Source organism: Hipposideros armiger, unplaced genomic scaffold, assembly GCF_001890085.2.
Source record: "Hipposideros armiger isolate ML-2016 unplaced genomic scaffold, ASM189008v1 scaffold_6, whole genome shotgun sequence".
Taxonomy (NCBI): domain Eukaryota; kingdom Metazoa; phylum Chordata; class Mammalia; order Chiroptera; family Hipposideridae; genus Hipposideros; species Hipposideros armiger.
The window spans coordinates 164144-181926 of NW_017731356.1; the positions used below are offsets into that span (position 1 = coordinate 164144).

Sequence of the window (17783 nt, forward strand, 5' to 3'; positions counted from 1 at the left end):
CTCTAGGTTGAGCTGTTGTTCAGCATCTTAGCTGTGGAGGGCAGTGTCACTGGCCCTCATATGTGGGATCCGAACCGGGGCTCTCTGGCGTCCCAAGCCAGCTCCTAACCATCGCGCCACTCGGCCGGCCCTAAAGTATGATTTTTTTTTTAACATGAATCTGTCCAGCCTAGGGTCCGGGCCGGGGTCCCTTCAGCAGCTTCTCCCAAATCAGGGAAGCCTGGGCCTCCACGTCAAGTCACTGTTCCCTGATGGGGTTTGTGGATACGATTCCTCTCAAAAGATGCTTCATTAATAAAAAGGTTGTTCAGATAAATCTGTGAAATGCGATAGCTGATGGCCTGGAACTCACTTCCGACCACGCTGGGTGTGGTGGGCTGAGTAATGCTCCCTCCCAATATGCCCTTGTCCTAATTCCTGGGACCTTCTGAGGCATAGTTTGCAGAGATGACTAAGGATCTTGAGATGAGAGATTATTGTGGACTATCCTGATGGCCCTCAGTGTCGTGTCCCCGTGAAGAGGGAGGCGGAGGGAGACTTACAGGGAAAGGGGTCCCTGGCTTCCTGTGGGAACGGAATTAAAATGTGAGCTGATACAGGGTTTAAAGTGAAAGTGAGTTTATTTAGCAGAGAGTAAGAAGACAAAGGCGCCCTATAGACAGAGTGGAGGTCTGTACCCCCTAGTGGGAGAGGCCTCGCCTTCTCCCCCCAGGGTTAGGGTTGGTGTGTGTTTTCCACCTCATGGAAAATTCACTGGTATGGGGGGTAGGGGCAATAGAAGAATGGTAAGTTTGTCTTGAACTCCAGTAAGATGCGAGAATAGGGGCATGGGGCAGGTTTGTCTTGAACTCTTCTTGTAAAGCACAACCTGTGTGTAATCTGCCCAGGGGGGTCCTGATGGAATCTCGGCTCTGGAGTTGGCTGTGTCACTGACCGCCCTCCGTCAGAGCTCTGTGTCTTGGGTCACGTAGGCAGAGGGGTTGGAACCCAGCCTCCAGGTTCCCTCTTCTGCACGAATCGTCCTCATGCTCCTTGCCTGTATTAACTGGACTGTCCAGGGAGGAAGGAGGCAGTGGCAGCAGAGATCTGAAGAGATCTGATGAGAGCCGGGCGGGCGGAGCCGGGCATGCATGGAATGTCACTCTGGAAGCTGGAAAAGGGAGGGAACACAGGATCTCCTAGAGCCTGGGGGTTGGGGGGCGTGGCCTGCCAACACGGTGGCTTCTGCCCAGTGAAACCATTTTGGAGATAGTCACTGTGTTGTTTTCAAGTCCCCACATCTGTGGTCATTTGTTACAGCAGCACAGGGAACAAACACGCTGGGTTAAGTTCTAGGAACCGTGGAGGAGAGCAGAACACACGAGCCCCTAAGCCTGTTTCTTCATTGGAAAATACTTCCTTACGCTTAGCGTGGAGACTAAATGCAGCTGCAGGACAGTGAGTATTCAAAGGTCCGGTCCCTCCCCTGGTTTTCTCTTCACCGGAACCGACAGACACTTGTCTTCTCCCAGGCAGCTCCGACTGCTAAGTCACACGGGGTCCCTGCTCTGCTGGCCCTGCTCAGGGACACACGTGCCCTCTGTGCGAATAAACCCGGAGGTGGGCTGATCCGGTGGGTCCCATCCTCTACAACTACGGTGTTTGCCCATCATAACATACAATTCCATTCATCCCTCACCTGCCATTCAGTCAGCGGTTGTGATGGTTCATTTTCTGTGTCAATTTGACTGGGCTATGCGATGCCCCGATAGCTGGTGAAACATTATTTCTGGGTGTCTGGGAGGTGTTTCCAGAAGAGATTAGCCTTTGAACTGGCGAGCTGAGCAAAGCGGAGGGTCCTCCCCATGGTGGGCGGGCAGCATCCAATGCCTCCAGGACCCAGACAGGAGCAAAGGGCAGGGGAAGGGCCGGTTCCCTCTGCTTGACCTGGACACCTACCTCCCGCCCTCGACGTTAGCCCTCCTGGTTCTGAGCACACCGTCTGCTCCCGATTCTCAGGCCTGTGGACACCCCAGCCCTCGTGGGTCTCCAGCCTGCAGACAGCAGATGGGGGGGCCTTCTCAGCCTCCATAACCACGAGCCCGTTCCCATAATAAATCTCTCACACGTGTGGACAGGTAACATTCTACGGGTTCTTTCTGTGGAAAACCCTGACGACTCTGGCTGTTAGATACAAACCGTTCCCCTGAAAGGGGGAGAAGGGTGAGGGCCCAACAGCCTGAGGACCCTGCACCAGGGCCATAAACCGCCGTGACAGCAGCTGCAGCCGCCACACGCACTCACCGCAGAGACGGTCAGACGCTCAGCCCCATCCTGTGTGCTGCGTAACCAACTGTGAGAGGCGGTGAGTTTCAAAACGTGAAACAAAGGATTAACAGTGTGATTTATTTAATTCCTGTGGACAAATCAACGGTACATACAACAGGTAACAAGCGTGGAGACCCGTTCCTCCCCTGCAGCCCCCTGTGGAAACAGGGCTTTCTCTGATGGCTACCTTCCCAGACTGACCTTCCCAGTTACCCAATACCCTCCCCATCCTGTCAGCTTTCTCAGTGGAGTGACAGGGGAGCTTCAAAACTGCCCACTGGCAGAAACCATCTCCACTGAGCCCACTGGGGCCTGCAAAGGAATGCGTTCTTGAAAGTAAGTTGGTGAGTGAGTGAGCACGGGCCGTGCGCCCATCCGGGGAAGGACAAAGCACAATCCAGGTCCCTCCTTTCCCAGAAGCGTGTTTCTGCCTCATTCTTGAAGATCACACTGAAATCTGCTTTAAGGAAAATTACAGCTCTCTTGATTGGTATCGAAAGGCACTTATGCACATTTTCATCAGAAGACTCTGAACTACAAAGGTCACAGTGGGCCATTCTCCTGCCGAGTGACCGAATCCTGGGTTTAAACGGTGTGCCTGCCGCGCACTGCTGTCAAGGGACCTCAGCCTGGCACGTCGACAGGTTTCATGGCACATTTTCAAAAAACAGATTCCACATCTCCCATCTCCACGTACACAGTCTTTAGTTGTGAATAACATTCAACTGTCACACGGCCATTCTCTCTGCCAAACCCTGAAAGGAAAACAAGGGGTGACAATGAGGCATCGCCACCATGGTCTGAAAGGTCACGGTGACCTTCAGAGACAGGCACTTCCGATCAGCAGGGAGAAGAACACAGAGCCAAAGTCTGGGACAAAGGCCCCCGCTGCACGTGTCAGCTGCAGAGCGAGGCGTGGGGAAGTGACGTGCTGGCCGTGGGGGTGGGGCAGGAAAAGAGCCAGGTACCAACTCTTCACAATACGAACCTTTACCTCCGGGACCTACTCCTCCGGGTTCAGGTCTGCAAGCGTCTGGCCTTTCTCATCAAGCGTCAAAGCAAAATCTCTACAACTCTCGACCTGCTGCCTTTGACACTTAATTCTACAGCAGAGGTTTATTAGCCTTTTCTTACACTGAATTCATAAGCGCACCGCACTATTTACACCCAGCCTCCTCACGTGGACTCTCACTCGTCGGGTTTCTCAGAGTCCGAGCGCTGCTCAGCTGCCAGTGGGTGAGGTTCCATGCTAAGGGGACAGCATCCCTGCTTGGCCTTCCCTGTCACTCTGCCCCCAAGAGCTAGGCCCAGTCCCCCAAACGCATGTCTCCAGGGGGCACCCTTCAAAGGTGACGCACTCAAAGGCCCTCGCCCTGTTGCTTGTGCCTTCCCAAGTCCTGAGCACACAGCCGGCGGGGCCCGTCAGGCCAGGGGCTGCTGTGCACAGCTGACCATCTCTCTGTGCCTCATCCCGTGGAGGCATGCCCCTGGCAGTGACCCAGAAATAGATTTGGGGAAGGGAAAGCTGGCCTAGGACGCCCCACGGAGGCCAAGCTGCAGACTCCAAACAAACTTCTCCCAGCACTGACGGTTTCACTAACCAAGCGGCGCCCCGGTTCCCACTCTGCATGTGGGTGTGTGTGTGAGGACCCTCTGGGTACCCTACAGGGACGAGGATGACTAGGGGACTGTGATTAGGAATGCCAGGAGAAGACAAAACTAAACACCAAGTAAAACTGGCCAATGAACAGCCACCGTGTCATCAGCGCCCATCAGGTCTGAGTTTGCCAGCCCCTGTGGTGGCTGTAAATCTCCACTAAGACACTAGGGGTCAGACTCTTAGGACGGCACCTCTACAAAGTCCAAACCAACTTCCCTAAGAAGAGGGTGGGAAATCAGTGACCCTTTAAGGCAACAAACTCCAAAGAGAGGCCCTCAGAGCAGCGGCCATATTCCTGACGTCTCCAACCCCTCCTGACATACTAGATTGACAGCTCTGCCGTGATATGGTGACATGTCTGATCGACTACTGAAGAAATGAAATGAATGGGCGGTGGCTTAGGGAAAGTTCCTATATGCCACCCGGTGCAATGACAATGACAACAATTGTTAAATCTTATATTAAGGGATGTTTATTAATTCGGCATAATACAAAAGACAAATCAGTATCTGCTTCCTGAGACAATACCTTAGAGACACTACGTAATCAGACCCACACACTCCGCAGTGGACAGCGAACATTGCCGGGACAGGCCTCTGGAGGGACGGTTTTACTCGTTCAGCGATCAGGCTGAGAAAATGCCACTGCCCACAGATACACCTTTCTGAGATGAACATTAGCCAGGCTACATACATGCGAGAGCGTCCTGGAGAGCTCCAAATTAAAACAATTAGAAGATGCTCGCTTCTCCTCCCTGGGGCAGCGGGTCTGGGGACCTGGAGTCTGTGTGCTCTCCCAGGAAACTGGTCTGGAGGCGTGGAGTTACGACCGACACCCCTGAGGCGGGTTTGCCCCCGACTCTCAGCTCCTCACCTCCCACCCCTCAGCTCCTCACCTGACTTCTTGTAGCCGCCGAAGGGCAGCTCCACTGGGTTGATGTTGTAGTTGTTGATGCAACACACTCCGGCCTGGAGCTCGGCCGCCACCCTGTGAGCGCGCTGCACGTCCCTGGGAAGGAACAAAACGCACTGCTGGTCAGTTTCTCCGGCTGCCACTTCAGCAGGAAGAGTCAGAGTGCCAGTTCTCACTAACACACAGCCACACACAGACCCCTGCACGGACACCCACAGGGGCACTGGTCACACAGCCAGGAAGTGGAAACAAGCCAGTGTCCCCGACGGGTGAGCGGGCCAGCAGTGTGGTCTATCCGTGCGGTGGCGAGTACTCGCTCTAACAGCGAGGAACAAGGCATGGCCACCGGCTGCGGCATGCATGAACCTTGCAAACGGAACGCTGAGTGAAAGCAGCCGTCACCAAAGGTCACGTGCTGGGTGACGCCATTTAGAGAGAACACAGAATAAGCAAATCCACAGAGACGGAAGGTCTACTGCTGGTTGCCAGTGGCTGGAGAGAGGGGAGAATGGAGAGCGACTCAAAGTTCCTGAACTGATGAAAATGTTCTCAAGTTAGAACAGCTCTGTAAATGTACTAAAAATCACTGAACTGCACACTTTAAATGGGTGAATTAGCCCAATTAAGCTGTTGAAGGAGCAGCGTATCAGGGGCCCTCCTTTGTGACTGGCCTTTGTCTGTGTCGTGGTGGCAGTGTCAGCAGAGACCTACCACCCTCAATCCTCATGTGGAAGCAGCAGTTCCTCAGAGGGGCCTTAGGGCCTGAAACGACAACGCCTGCTGCTGTGACAATGGACTCCTGTCGCCACACGTGTGTCCAAACCCGGAGAGTGAACGACACTGAGCGTGAACCCGCGTGAACTACGGGCTCTGAGCAGTTATGACGAGTCCGTGTAGGTTCATCACCTAACAGAGGTCCCCTCTGGTGGGGGTGGTGACAGTGGGGGAGGCTGTGCATGTGTGGGGACAGGGGCATAGGGGAATCTCTGTACCTTGTTCTCAGTTTTGCTGTGAACCTAAAATTACTCTAAAAAATAAAGTCTATTAAAAAAAAACAAAGAAGCGCTAGCTCCTCAACCTTTCCTTCAGAGCTCGAAGAGAAGCTATTAAGTCAAGTACTCGCGGGAGACTGGGGTCTTCCTTCCCAGGTCCCTGACCACAATGCTAGAGAGAAGTTTAGCCTGTTTATCACCAAAGAAACAGCAAAATCCGAGGGGTGAGCAGTTGTAGAGAACTGCCTCCAACTGCCACAGACTAATCAAGTAATCATTTGCAAAGACATTCTGCTCCGAAATCACTTTTTACTTTTATTATGGTGCTTAAAGTTTCTGTAGAAAGATATTAATCACATACCTCACAATACCTGAAACTGGAAACACCCTTATAAGCAACAACAGAAAAAAAGCTGACATGGGTCACAATGCATTCTGATTAGGAATTACTGAAGCCACCAAAATGCATGATTCTGAATGCTGCCTGCTATTTATACGTGTCCAGGTTCCTAACTTCCCGGACATGTATGTTTTCAATAGGCACCTGATCCAATGCTCTACACAGGTCAGCACCTTAAATATTTGTATTCAACTCATTGATGAAAAAGGACAGAACTTTCAACAGCCAAATTTATGGCTCAACTTAAACTCAATAGCAGGGTTCTCTGGCCATTCAGGGCAAAGTACAAACTTCCTTTGTCATGTGCTGACTCTACCTGGAGCCAACAGGAAGTGCTGATGAAAAGGCAGTAGGAGCAGACTCAGGGAGGGGTTGAGAGCGGTGGGCGGTGGGGGGGGGGGGTCCCTCCCAACATACCTGGTGAAGACACCGCTGGCTAATCCAAAAGTGGTGTTGTTGGCTCTTTCCAGAACCTCAGCTTCAGTGTCAAATGATAAAATGGACATAACTGGTCCAAAGATCTCTTCTTTCACACAGGTCATGTCATCTTTGCAATCAGCTGCAAACAGTATAAACCACACGTTAGTGAAAGGACTGTTATTCCGGACACCTGAAAACGTCTTCCTGTTCACAGTATACAATGAAATGCACAGTTTTAAAAACTTCCCATAGGACACGCCTGTGTGACTATCCATCGGAACAGCCCTTCTCACGGCGCTCTGACAACATACATTCAAGAGCCATGGCCCCTGTGTGGGACGGAAGCAAAGGCGGAGGACAGCAGGATGACCACATACTTGATTGTCCAAACCAGGAGACTTTTAAGATTGAAAGGAAGTACTAAAACTTATTAAGTCATGTAATTTTTAAAAGTAAACACATATCTGAAAATTGGTTTTATTACATTGATAACTTAAGCTCAAAAAAAGACACATTCTTATCCATAACCTTTCTTGAGAAATGAAACTCATTACTCGATTTTTTCTCAAATATGAACTTTCATTTCTTTGAGCTCCTCACTTCCAGAACAACCGGTGTGGACCCAGTAAGTCCCGGTGACCTGACACACAGGGTTGTCCCCGGGGAGGGGCTTCAGGGTTGCAGGGACTTCTGGAATCTGTGTAGCGGGGACACACAGTTTGCTACCCTTGCTTTACACCATACACCTATTTTATAAATATTCTTTTCAATCTGACAACTAATTTAAACCATTTGAAGGCCAAGAAAAAGACATACTTAATACACAAGGTGTCATGTAATATCCGCCCTTTAGTTTGGGGTCTCTAGGGACGTGTAGGTCTCCTCCACATAACACTTTAGCGCCCTGCCAAAAAAAGGATGCGTGTTTTATGCACTCAGCACACAGCCTCCACACGCCCCCACCGGCGCGTCCTGAACAAATGCATACTCAGTCGCTCCCCGCAAGTGCAAAGCAGAGCTGGGTGGGTCTCACCCCAAGGAAGGCACAGCGCCAGGCAGGGAGAGGTGACCGCCCTGCCCCCGTCCAGTCCTGTCCCCACCAGTGTCTCACCTGCTCCTTCGCCTGTTTAACAAACCCAAGGACTCGCTCCAGGTGTGGTCGGTTGATGAGGGGACCCATCCTAGTATCTTCCAGAAGGGGATCCCCAATTTTTATCCTTTGGGTCGCTTTCACCACTTGCTCTGTAAATTTATCAAGAATTTCCTTCTGTACAAACACCCTTGTGCCATTACAGCAAACCTAAAGGGCAAACGCACATTCATCAGTGAGCAAAGAAGAAAAAAGGAAAAGGGGAGAAAAAAAATCCAATAGCTTTAAACTTAAGACACTATACTTTTGTAAAGGTAGTTCCACCTACAAATATTACCCCACAGTGACAAGGACGACACATGTGACTGTGGACACATCACCCTATGTACGGAACAAGCTGTCTGCCCTGGGTGATAAAAGTTCTACCTTTGTGTTTGTTTAGGCCATGAAGAGGTCCACATGCCTCTCAGGGCCTCTACTTCCTCATATCAGCTGCTCAAGCGGCTGTGCATGATGAGAGTAATGGGTGAGAGTGGGGAGGGACTAAGTAAAAACAGGTAAGAACTCAGGGCCTGAACCTAATAAAAACCCAGAGCATCTCACAAAGTTTGTCTCTAACATCACAATGACTATTTAGACTCCCCAACAGACAGGAACCTCAAGATTGTTCAAATGCTATCAGGACAGATTAGAAAAGAGTCAAAACAGGTTCCAGTGCTCATGACATTTAGTTTATGAGAAGCAAAGGGGGACAGGGGAAGGAATTTCAAACCACTGGAGCAAAGACGAACGAGTGAAAAACGGCGCTAAAACTGGTTAGCCACCTGGACGATGAGGGATGTGTCTCCCAGCACACACGACAATGAACTCCAATTGTATCAGGAACCCAAACATAAAATACGGAACCACAGAACTGCCCAGAGAGAATACAGGTGAATGCCTCCATAACCCAGCTTAACGGAAAGGTTTTCTAATTGTTACTCAAGATCTAGAGGCAATGAAAGGAAAAACACTGTTTGTGATCACAAAATACTGGAAACACCCGCAATGCCCACACAACAGAGCAGCTGGAAAAGATCTACCGGCTGCACAAGGAATTATACTGTGCAGCTGTGAAAAGAAAAACGGAGGAGAGTTCTGTGAAATAAAGCAGTGATTTCCAGGATGAACTAGATGAGAAAGCAAGTGCCAAAGAGCACCTCTCCTACGCTGACTTCCGTGCGTTAGGAAGAAGGGGAAGCAAGAAATGCACAAGTACCCTGTATAAAAAGAAACACAGAGAGCAAATACCAGAAACGGACTAGGCTGGCTGGCTCCAGGGAGGAAAGGGTGGGAAGAAGGAGAAAATGGGGACCCATTAGGAGGAACAGGAGGACTGACATGTCTGTGGCTTTTTTGTCAAGTTCTGCCATTTAGAACCATGTTAGTAGTTAACCCCCCCCCCCCGCCCCGGCAAAAAAAAAAACACCCCACAAAACTCAAATCAGCAAGGATGGGAGAAAATAAACCTCAAATGAAATAAAACAGAACTAAGTGAACTTGTTACTTATAATGACTATCTTAACCACAGGGTGGGGCAAAGGAAGAAGTGATCCAATCGCCTTTTGAACACAGAATTTTAAGTATGGCTTCATGCTAAAGACAAAAAGAACTGTAAAAAAATATGAACTCTAGTTAGAAGTTTTATTTTTCACAGTTCACAAATCTGAATTTACAATAAATGTATTTTAGGACTGAACAATTAAATACACTGTGGATACTGGAAGTCAAACTTCTGTTAGAGAAGAAAATTATAAACATGGACAGGAGGAGGAAAAATAAACCCTGTAGTATTGGAATGATGGAAAATATCTGTATGAGCTCATGGGTATTAATATAAATGCAGAAATAGGCGTGCATGCGCATGTGTGCATGTGTGGGTGTGCGTGTGTGCACATACACACACATGCAAACATGTATTTCCTAGCTCTGGCCTCTGAGAGGGACCTGGAAGCAATGACACTCCAGCAGTATGCATCTAGCTGGCACTCAGATACGGGTTTCTAAATAACATTCACCACCAAATGGAACCAGGCCTCCTTAGAGAAATGGCTGATTGCAGAGCTCGGCCACGAAGTACAAGATGTGTTTCAGGAAGTAAAGTGCTCAAGGAATAATGAGGACACATCAAAAGGTCACAGAAAGGGGCTCCCACAAGCCAAACCTGCAATTATTGAGCATCAAAATACATAATGAGAGTAATGGATTACAACCCACAGAGTAAGAACCCCTGGGTCCATGCCGATACAAGTGCATGAATGAAAAGCAGGCGAGAAAGAAAAGCTCTTTCTTACAGGAGAATGTGAAGTAAATAAATGCAGAAGGAATAACAGAGTTGAAAAATCACTGTTTGGTGGCCATCACAATAAAAACTGTTTCAAGCAAAAATCAAAAGGGTGCTAAAGCTGGAGGCTGCAAGTCTGATTGGGGACAGGACAGTCACACTGTCTCCTATGGGAGGGATACTTAGGAACCACGAGGCAAGAAACAGTAACTTTACAGCGAAGAGACATCTGAACCAAGTGAGCCAAGTTCATTCACAACACTGCTGAGAAGGACAAAACATCACTTCCAGGGCGTTTTTTTGCTTTGTTTTGTATTTTGCCAAAAATGTATAATCTAAATCTAATCAAAAGGAAACACCAGGTAGACCCCAAATGAAGGACATGCCACAAAAATCAATGACCTGTGCTCTTCAAAAATGTCAAGGTCCCGAAAGAATGACTGAAGAATTGTCCCAGGTTCAAGGGGACGAAAGAGACATGAAAGCGAAACACAACACATCTTCCTGGATTAGATCTTGGACCGGGAAAGTTTTCTTTTGCTAAAAGGACGTTAATCAAACAAATGGCAAAATGTGAATGAGGGCTGTGGACTGAGCAACAGTACCATGTTAATATCAAGTGAATGATTTCACTACGTGTCCTGGGCTTACGTAAGAGAAAGCACTTGTATTTAGGAAATACAAATAGGACTGCAGAGGTTAGGGATCTTATGCCCATGACTTTCAAACAGTTCTGAAAAAAAGAATAATATGCAGATGTATGTACAGACTGATAAGCAGAACGATCAAGTAAATGGGATAAAATGTGGGCCTCTGAGGAACCTGGCTCAAAGGTACGTGGGGAGTGTTGGTGCTACTTGTGTCACTTCCCTGTGAGTCTGAAGTTACTTCCAAACCAAAGCCCTTCTGAAATGCGTAGCTGAGGGAGGAGGAGGCCTCCCAGCCGCTCCCAGGGACCAGGGAGGACAGCACGCACCTCGCCTTGCGTGAGGAAGTTGGCAATTAGCGCTCCCTTCACGGCATTCTCCAGGTCACAGTCTGAGAAGATGATCAGGGGTGACTTGCCTCCGAGTTCCAAGGTAACAGGTTTGATTCCTTTCGCTGCCATCTCTATGATCTTACAGAACAAAAACCAAAGCACTCGGAAGTTTAACAGAAATGAGAATACGTGTGGGGCGGGAAAGGGGACCAGGCCCTAGACCTCAAAGTCATCCTGACTATGCAGCCTGTCCTCTGTATACTCTGCCAGTGCCTATTTAAATATTCTTCTTGAGAACACGGAAGAGAACCCACCGAGCTGCACTCGACATTTTGAAGGGGCATGCACATTCAAAACAATGTCAATTCACTTTCTGGGATGGGCAGAAACTGTGTGTGTGACTGTTCCTGTGGTCCAGGCTGACAGAGCTCAGAGCACAAATGAAGGTCAAAACAACAAATCCGAAATACACTGAGACGGTACCCTTCCTTCCAACATGGCTGCTGTGGACGGGTTAAGTCACCAAACCACACAAGTGGAGGCCCAGGGCCTGCCCCTCAGACACAGGAGGTGATGACTTCTGTCCCCACCGGGCCCAACACCAGCCTGCCGCTATGATCACCTGAGTGCAGGCCCCTCCCTCTGCCAGGTAATGCCCACGGCCTCCCTCCCCAAGGAGCCAGGTAAGATCAGAGGACAAGCCTCCACCGTGCGCTCTGGGGAGGCTGGTGCCCACATCTAGATGCCATTCCCGTTAACCTGGACTGGTGGGATCTCACCTTCGTGCCAGTGGGCACACTGCCAGTGAAGGAGACCTTGGCCACGTCGTGATGCTGACACAGAAGCTGGCCTGTGGCGGCCCCTCCCTGCACCACGTTGAAGAGCCCGGGAGGCACCCCAGCCTCAGTGTAGATCTCAGCCAGCAGCAGCACAGACAGAGGCGTGAAAGGCGAGGGTTTGAAGATCATGGCGTTCCCTGCCAAGCCCAGCACACACGCACACACACACACAGAGACTCTTAAGGAGGTGACCCTCTGAGGACAGGACTAGGGGATGAGGCGGTTAAGTGAAGAGTTAACGGGAGCGGGCTTGTGAGCTGGCAGGAGCGAGCTCAAACATGAACTGCTTGGCTCTGACTGGCCTGCACTGCACCTGCAGGCTGACAAGCACCTCATCCATCATAGGAGGGAACAGAAGAGTTCCCAGTTGCAGTGTCAAACCCCTACATGCTGGGCCGGCCGAGTGGCGCGATGGTTAAGAACGGGCTTGGGACACCAGAGGGCCCTGGTTCGGATCCCACATATGAGGGCCAGTGACACTGCCCTCTACAGCTAAGATGCTGAACAACAGCTCAACCTGGAGCTGGGCTGCCATGAGTCGCCGGCGACGGCGCAGGCTGCAGTCGGTGGGGCTGCCATGAGTCGCCGGCGACGGCGCAGGCTGCAGTCCCTGTGACAGTGGGTTGCCATGGGCTACCGTGTGTAGCCAGCAGCCAGCGTGAGCAGCCGTCCAGAAGCCGGCGACTGATCTGCCTCACCCAGGAAGAGCGTAATGATGGTGCCAGCTTGGGCCAGTGAAGCAACGTCCTGCAATAACTAGACTGAACAACAAAAGGACAGCCACTTGTCTGTTCCCCTCCCCCAATTCCCCAGTGCTGTTCCCATCCCCCCAATTCCCCAATAAAAATCTTTAAAAACAAACAAAAAAACCCCTACATGCTGACATCCATCATAGAGAGGGGTGAGAGGAGGAGAGGGAGGGAGGGAGGAAGAGAGGGGGAGGGAGACCCATGGCTCACAGCGAACAAGCAATGCATTCTCACCACAGGCTAACGCTGGAGCCGACTTCCAGGAGGCGATCTGAAAGGGGTAGTTCCACGCGCCTATGCCCACGCACACGCCGAGCGGTTCCCTCCTGGTATACCCGAAGGACCCGCCTGGGAGCTGGATGTGTTCACCTGTGGGGATAACAGGAGCGAAGAATGCAGGCCTGTCTCCCGAAGACCTCACCGACACCGTGCTCACCTCTCACTCCTCCAGCCTCCAGGCTGCTACCGGCACACGGGCTCCCCCACCCCCGCCGCCACGCTCTCATTAACGCTGGACATTCTCACACAGCTTCTGCACATCCCCTCACATAAAGAAACCTGTCTACCCTCACATCCATGCTCTTCCAACCTAGCACAGGACTCTAAGATTTACGGGGCACCCAGGTCACTCAGAGGAAATGAAACGAGGGGAGACTCAGTGCAGGAGGGTCTGAGCCCCCAAAAACCCAGCCTCTGGCCCCCCACAGGCCTCCTGGGCTCTGCGAAACCACCCGAGTGAACTGACGTAAACTTCATCAACAGTCAGAGAACGTTTTTTGTTCAATCGCGGGTAACTCAGATGCTCGGGCTCCTGCAGGGCCTGGTTTGTCCACAACGTGGCCTGGGCTCGGGATCAGGTGAAATGCATTACACACGGCGTCTCACTTAAGCCTGTGATAACCAGGAAGGAGTGGGGGGCACCTGCAGCCTGAATGGGCAAGATAAAGCACTTCTCAGGCCCCCCGAGCAGAGTGACAAGCCCAGGGTTCTAACCCAGGCCTGTCTTAATCCCGAAACCCTGGCCCCTCACACCAGGCTCCGCCCTTCTGCCTCCTGGTCAGCTGGTCGCAGAGGCCGGGCGAGGGCTTACCGGCCATGGACCCGGCCAAGCCTGCAAAGAACTCCAGGCACTGCCAGGACGTTTTGATGTCGTCGCGCGCCTCAAAGATGGACTTGCCGTTGTTGATGGTCTCCATGATGGCGATCTCCTCCGTCCGTTCCTGCGGAAAAACGGAAGATTAGACTGAAGACGTGTTCCCATCACCACAGCATAGTCAGCACTCAAACAGGATACACCGCCCGGTTTTTACCAACAGAAACAGCTCTTATTTCACTGAAAATAACAGGAATGGCAGTGTTACTCTGGGAAGAGAGAGAAAAGCTTACTGCTAAACAGCAGCCCCGTTCTCCCTGTCAGGTTAATTGTCATGGATCTAAGTAAGACCAAGACCTCATTTCAAGCTCAGTTAGAAAAGGAATGTGAATATTACATATGTATACATGTATAAATCTGCATATACATGTGTGTGCAGGTATTTCCATGTATAGAGTAAGAAAGAACAGACCTTAGAGAAATTATACAAAATAGCCAGACACACAGCTGGCAGTTAAGAGGCTTTAATTCACCCAAAGAAATGCAGCATCATGTTCTGATGCTCAGTACACCTCAATTCTCTTTTCGAGTACTGTTTCCAGTTGTAGGCGACACGACTTAAAGATGCTGGAGGTGGCTCAGGAATGATGGAAAGGTTTGGGACACTGGACCTGAAAAGAAAAGCTAAATAATGCCTTTCTTTCTCCCCAAAGAAGATGACGCAATTAAATATGCATAAAGAAGATGAGGCAAGAGATATTTGCTATTACGGATCCAATTTCAAATAAACAGTAGGGTCAATGTCTGAAAGTACATAAAAGATGAGTCAAATAATTGACAAGCAGCAGCATTCTTATTAAAACTGGTGCACAGCGAGGCTGAACGCTAAGGCAAAATGGCAGGGCAACGGAAGTTGGCACAAGCATCTACCCGCAGCACGCATCTCGGAAAAGACAGGAGGAGGAATCTGAGACTCAATACACAACACAGAAAGGAGAGCCCGACAGTGACAACTGGCCATGTTCTGATTCTAGCGAGACCAGAGGGATAAAGTGCTCTGGCCCATCCACTCCACACTCGTTACTAAGAAAACAAGGGCAGATCCAGCTTCTGCCTCCAAAGACCTTACTTCTGAAAGACAGGGACAGCAAGTTCTAGATAAACATCAATTACAGCACAGAGTATTCCTTCAGACAGGATCATTTGTTCACATTCAAACATGGTCTAGACTCTAAACTTCTTCTAAACCAACAATTCACCTTCTCTTTTCCTGGTTCTATACTCACCCAAACCATCTTTTAAACAACGTGTTTCTCAGTTGCACAGATGCTGGAAAGAGGGAACGCAGGAGGGCAAGCATCAGTTCTTAATAAACAACCCTCATTCTTAGGTTGTTGGGTGTGATTACCATGAAACAGTTTTCCTTCCAAAGGCTTGGTCAATCACGAGAATGCCAGCGGGGGGCCAGGTCCTGAGCAGGACGCAAGGACCGCTCACTCACTCATCAGTGTGCGCTCTCAGTGGAGATCCGCTCAGACTCCCCACTGGCTTGGTCAGGGGCAGTTTTGGATGATCCTTGTATCAAAAGGTCTCCCAAGGATCTCTTAGGAATAACATTTGCTGGGAGAGGAGAGAATGATGGAGTAAGGCAGAGAAAATCTCCAAGGCCAGCCAATAAACTGAATTTTCTCTGAGAGCTGAAACCTTGAAACAGTCCTCAAAGCTAATTGCCTGTCCATTGTTTACAAAATACATCTCAAGAGACTAAAACTTCCTATTCTCAGGAAATATTCCAGGGCTTTGCAGCAATTGTCAAGATTACTTCCTGTCTGTTTACTCCTGTAATAACACAGCCGCCAACAGCATTTCACTTTTTCCAGTTTCGTATTTTGCATATATTTACCTTATTTTAAAATCCTTTTAAAAAGATAATGGACTGTGTAGTAAAAAAACAGAAGAGGCAAAGAACTGCAGATGTTGATTCACTAGAAAAATCACTAAAGGAAATAACAGGGCTATGGTTGTAGGTTGTGGTCAGAGGCGGGGTTTGTTCAGTTCCAGGATAACTTTGGGTAAGGAAGGCCCAGGGCTTGGGCCTCAGACAGGAGCTTCACAGAAAAGTAACATATTTCTAACTAATAAAATAACACGTAGATAGTAAAGGATATGGGGGAGGAATTAAATGGAAAAGCAAATTAATATCAGATAGAGTCCATTTCAGAGCAAAAATATTAGAAAGTATTCAGCATAAAAGAATTCATTTCCTAATGACAAAGGGGCCAACTCTTAAGACACAATAACCCTAAATGCTTCTGTACAAGGAAAAAGTGAAAGATAAAATAAGAAATGATCAGCTTTGAGTTATCACTTTTGGTCTATCAAATTAAAAATACACTTTTAACAAGAGGGAAAAATACTCTGTCGGGAGAAAATGCTCCATGAATATTTTGACCTTTCTGCGTGATCCAGGCTTTCTGAGCAAAGGACACGCACTGCCTGCAGATTGAAAAGTGAAAGCCTTGGGAGGCAGAGCATGTCTCCCTAAAGAGAGAGAGAGAGAGCGAGAGAGCGAGACAGCGCTTTCCACTTCCTCTTCCTGGAGACAGGTGCTTACATTCCGGGGTAAGGAACTTAGTGGAACCGGGTGTTCCCCCTTAACCCTAGAGATCAATCTGCTTAATGAGCACTCTCTCTCTCCTGCAGCTCCTGCACAAGCCAAGTCTCGGCTTGTTTTTTAAGAGGAGAACATCTATGAATCTGTGAAATCTTCCCAGGCAATTATGGCAGAAAATAAGTCTGAAAAAGGAAGGCAGGCTTAACAGTAGTCATGGAGCCGGGAGCGGTGGATTGGGGGAGGGGGGCTGTCACTTTCTGAGGGGTAAAAACTATAACTAGTGCATTGTTTTGTACACCTGAAACTAATAAAAAATAAATAAATAAAATATACCATAGAAAAAAATAGTCATCAGAGGAAAAAGGGAAAAGCACACATAGCTAAAAAGAAAAGGAGGCGAGCTGCAAAGGGTACATTATAACACAAACAAAGGCGGAAAAGAAAACCCACCACTGGAAACGTCACAAAGAGCCAAGATCCAGACGGGAATCACTGGATGAAAGCTTGTTTTATATACACCAAGGTGGGCTGATGGAAATGCTTTTTTATTTCATAAAAGAAGTATAACCTAACAGCGCACCAAAGTCTGACTGCAACTCATCACCAAGAGCGCTCAGAGCACCGCAAGGAAACTTTTCTGGAAGAGAAAGAATTACGACATACCCTTATCATCCTGGCAGCCTCAAAGAGGATTTGACCACGCTCCAGGCCCGATTTTTTACTCCATATTTTAAAGGCAGCTTTTGCATCTTGAACAGCCAAATTGACCTCTTTTTCTCCAGAGCAGGTGACGGTCGCTATCACCCGGCCTAGAGAGACAGGGAAAGGCAACGTTACCTCACACAGCTGCCACGCGCTGAAATCAAGTACAGTATTATGTATTCACATTTCCTCTCGGTGATCCCCTTCTTGTTTTTAAGTACGGGTTGATTCAGTGGCCACACCTATACCAGCAGCTCTTAACTCTATTTGGGGGTCTCTGACCCCTTTAGGAGTCTAATAACAGTTGCAGACTTCTCTCTAGAAAAATGTCCACAGCCGTATCACAGAATTAGAAATCATGTCCCTTGCCCCCAAGCACACCATAACCGTAAGGTTAAGAACCCTTCCCGCCTCTATTTTACAGCTGGGTTTACTAACATTAACTTCCTAGCCATTATTCTGCAATGCCCCTTAACCCTGTTTGAGCGTCTCAGAGGTCCTGCAAAACCTAAGTGGAAAGTACGCCGTCTCCTGGGTGATGAACTCTGACTGTAAAAGCCCCGTCTACGTTCTTTGTAAGTTATCTCATACTAGGAACGCTTGATGAACACGGTTAATAAACAGCTCTATCAGGAAATCGCATGGTTCATGCTCTGGCGATAGGCCAGTCTGGTTTGCAGAAAACACCTATTTTTCTCCACAC

General features: G+C 49.1%; 1 protein-coding gene across 1 annotated transcript in view; it reads right to left on the reverse strand.

Moving 5' to 3' along the window:
* Positions 1 to 2366: 2366 nt before the first annotated feature.
* Positions 2367 to 17783, reverse strand: part of ALDH9A1 (aldehyde dehydrogenase 9 family member A1) — an 18272-nt gene continuing 2855 nt past the window's right edge. Inside the window, exons 2-11 of the mRNA XM_019646844.1 lie at positions 17042 to 17234; positions 13762 to 13891; positions 12906 to 13040; positions 11863 to 12059; positions 11081 to 11221; positions 7803 to 7991; positions 7508 to 7595; positions 6689 to 6830; positions 4863 to 4975; positions 2367 to 3062 (exon numbers count right to left, since the gene is read on the reverse strand). Coding sequence (XP_019502389.1) covers positions 2968 to 3062; positions 4863 to 4975; positions 6689 to 6830; positions 7508 to 7595; positions 7803 to 7991; positions 11081 to 11221; positions 11863 to 12059; positions 12906 to 13040; positions 13762 to 13891; positions 17042 to 17234 — 1423 coding nt within the window. The 3' untranslated portion in view covers positions 2367 to 2967. The remainder of the gene's footprint in view (positions 3063 to 4862; positions 4976 to 6688; positions 6831 to 7507; positions 7596 to 7802; positions 7992 to 11080; positions 11222 to 11862; positions 12060 to 12905; positions 13041 to 13761; positions 13892 to 17041; positions 17235 to 17783) is intronic.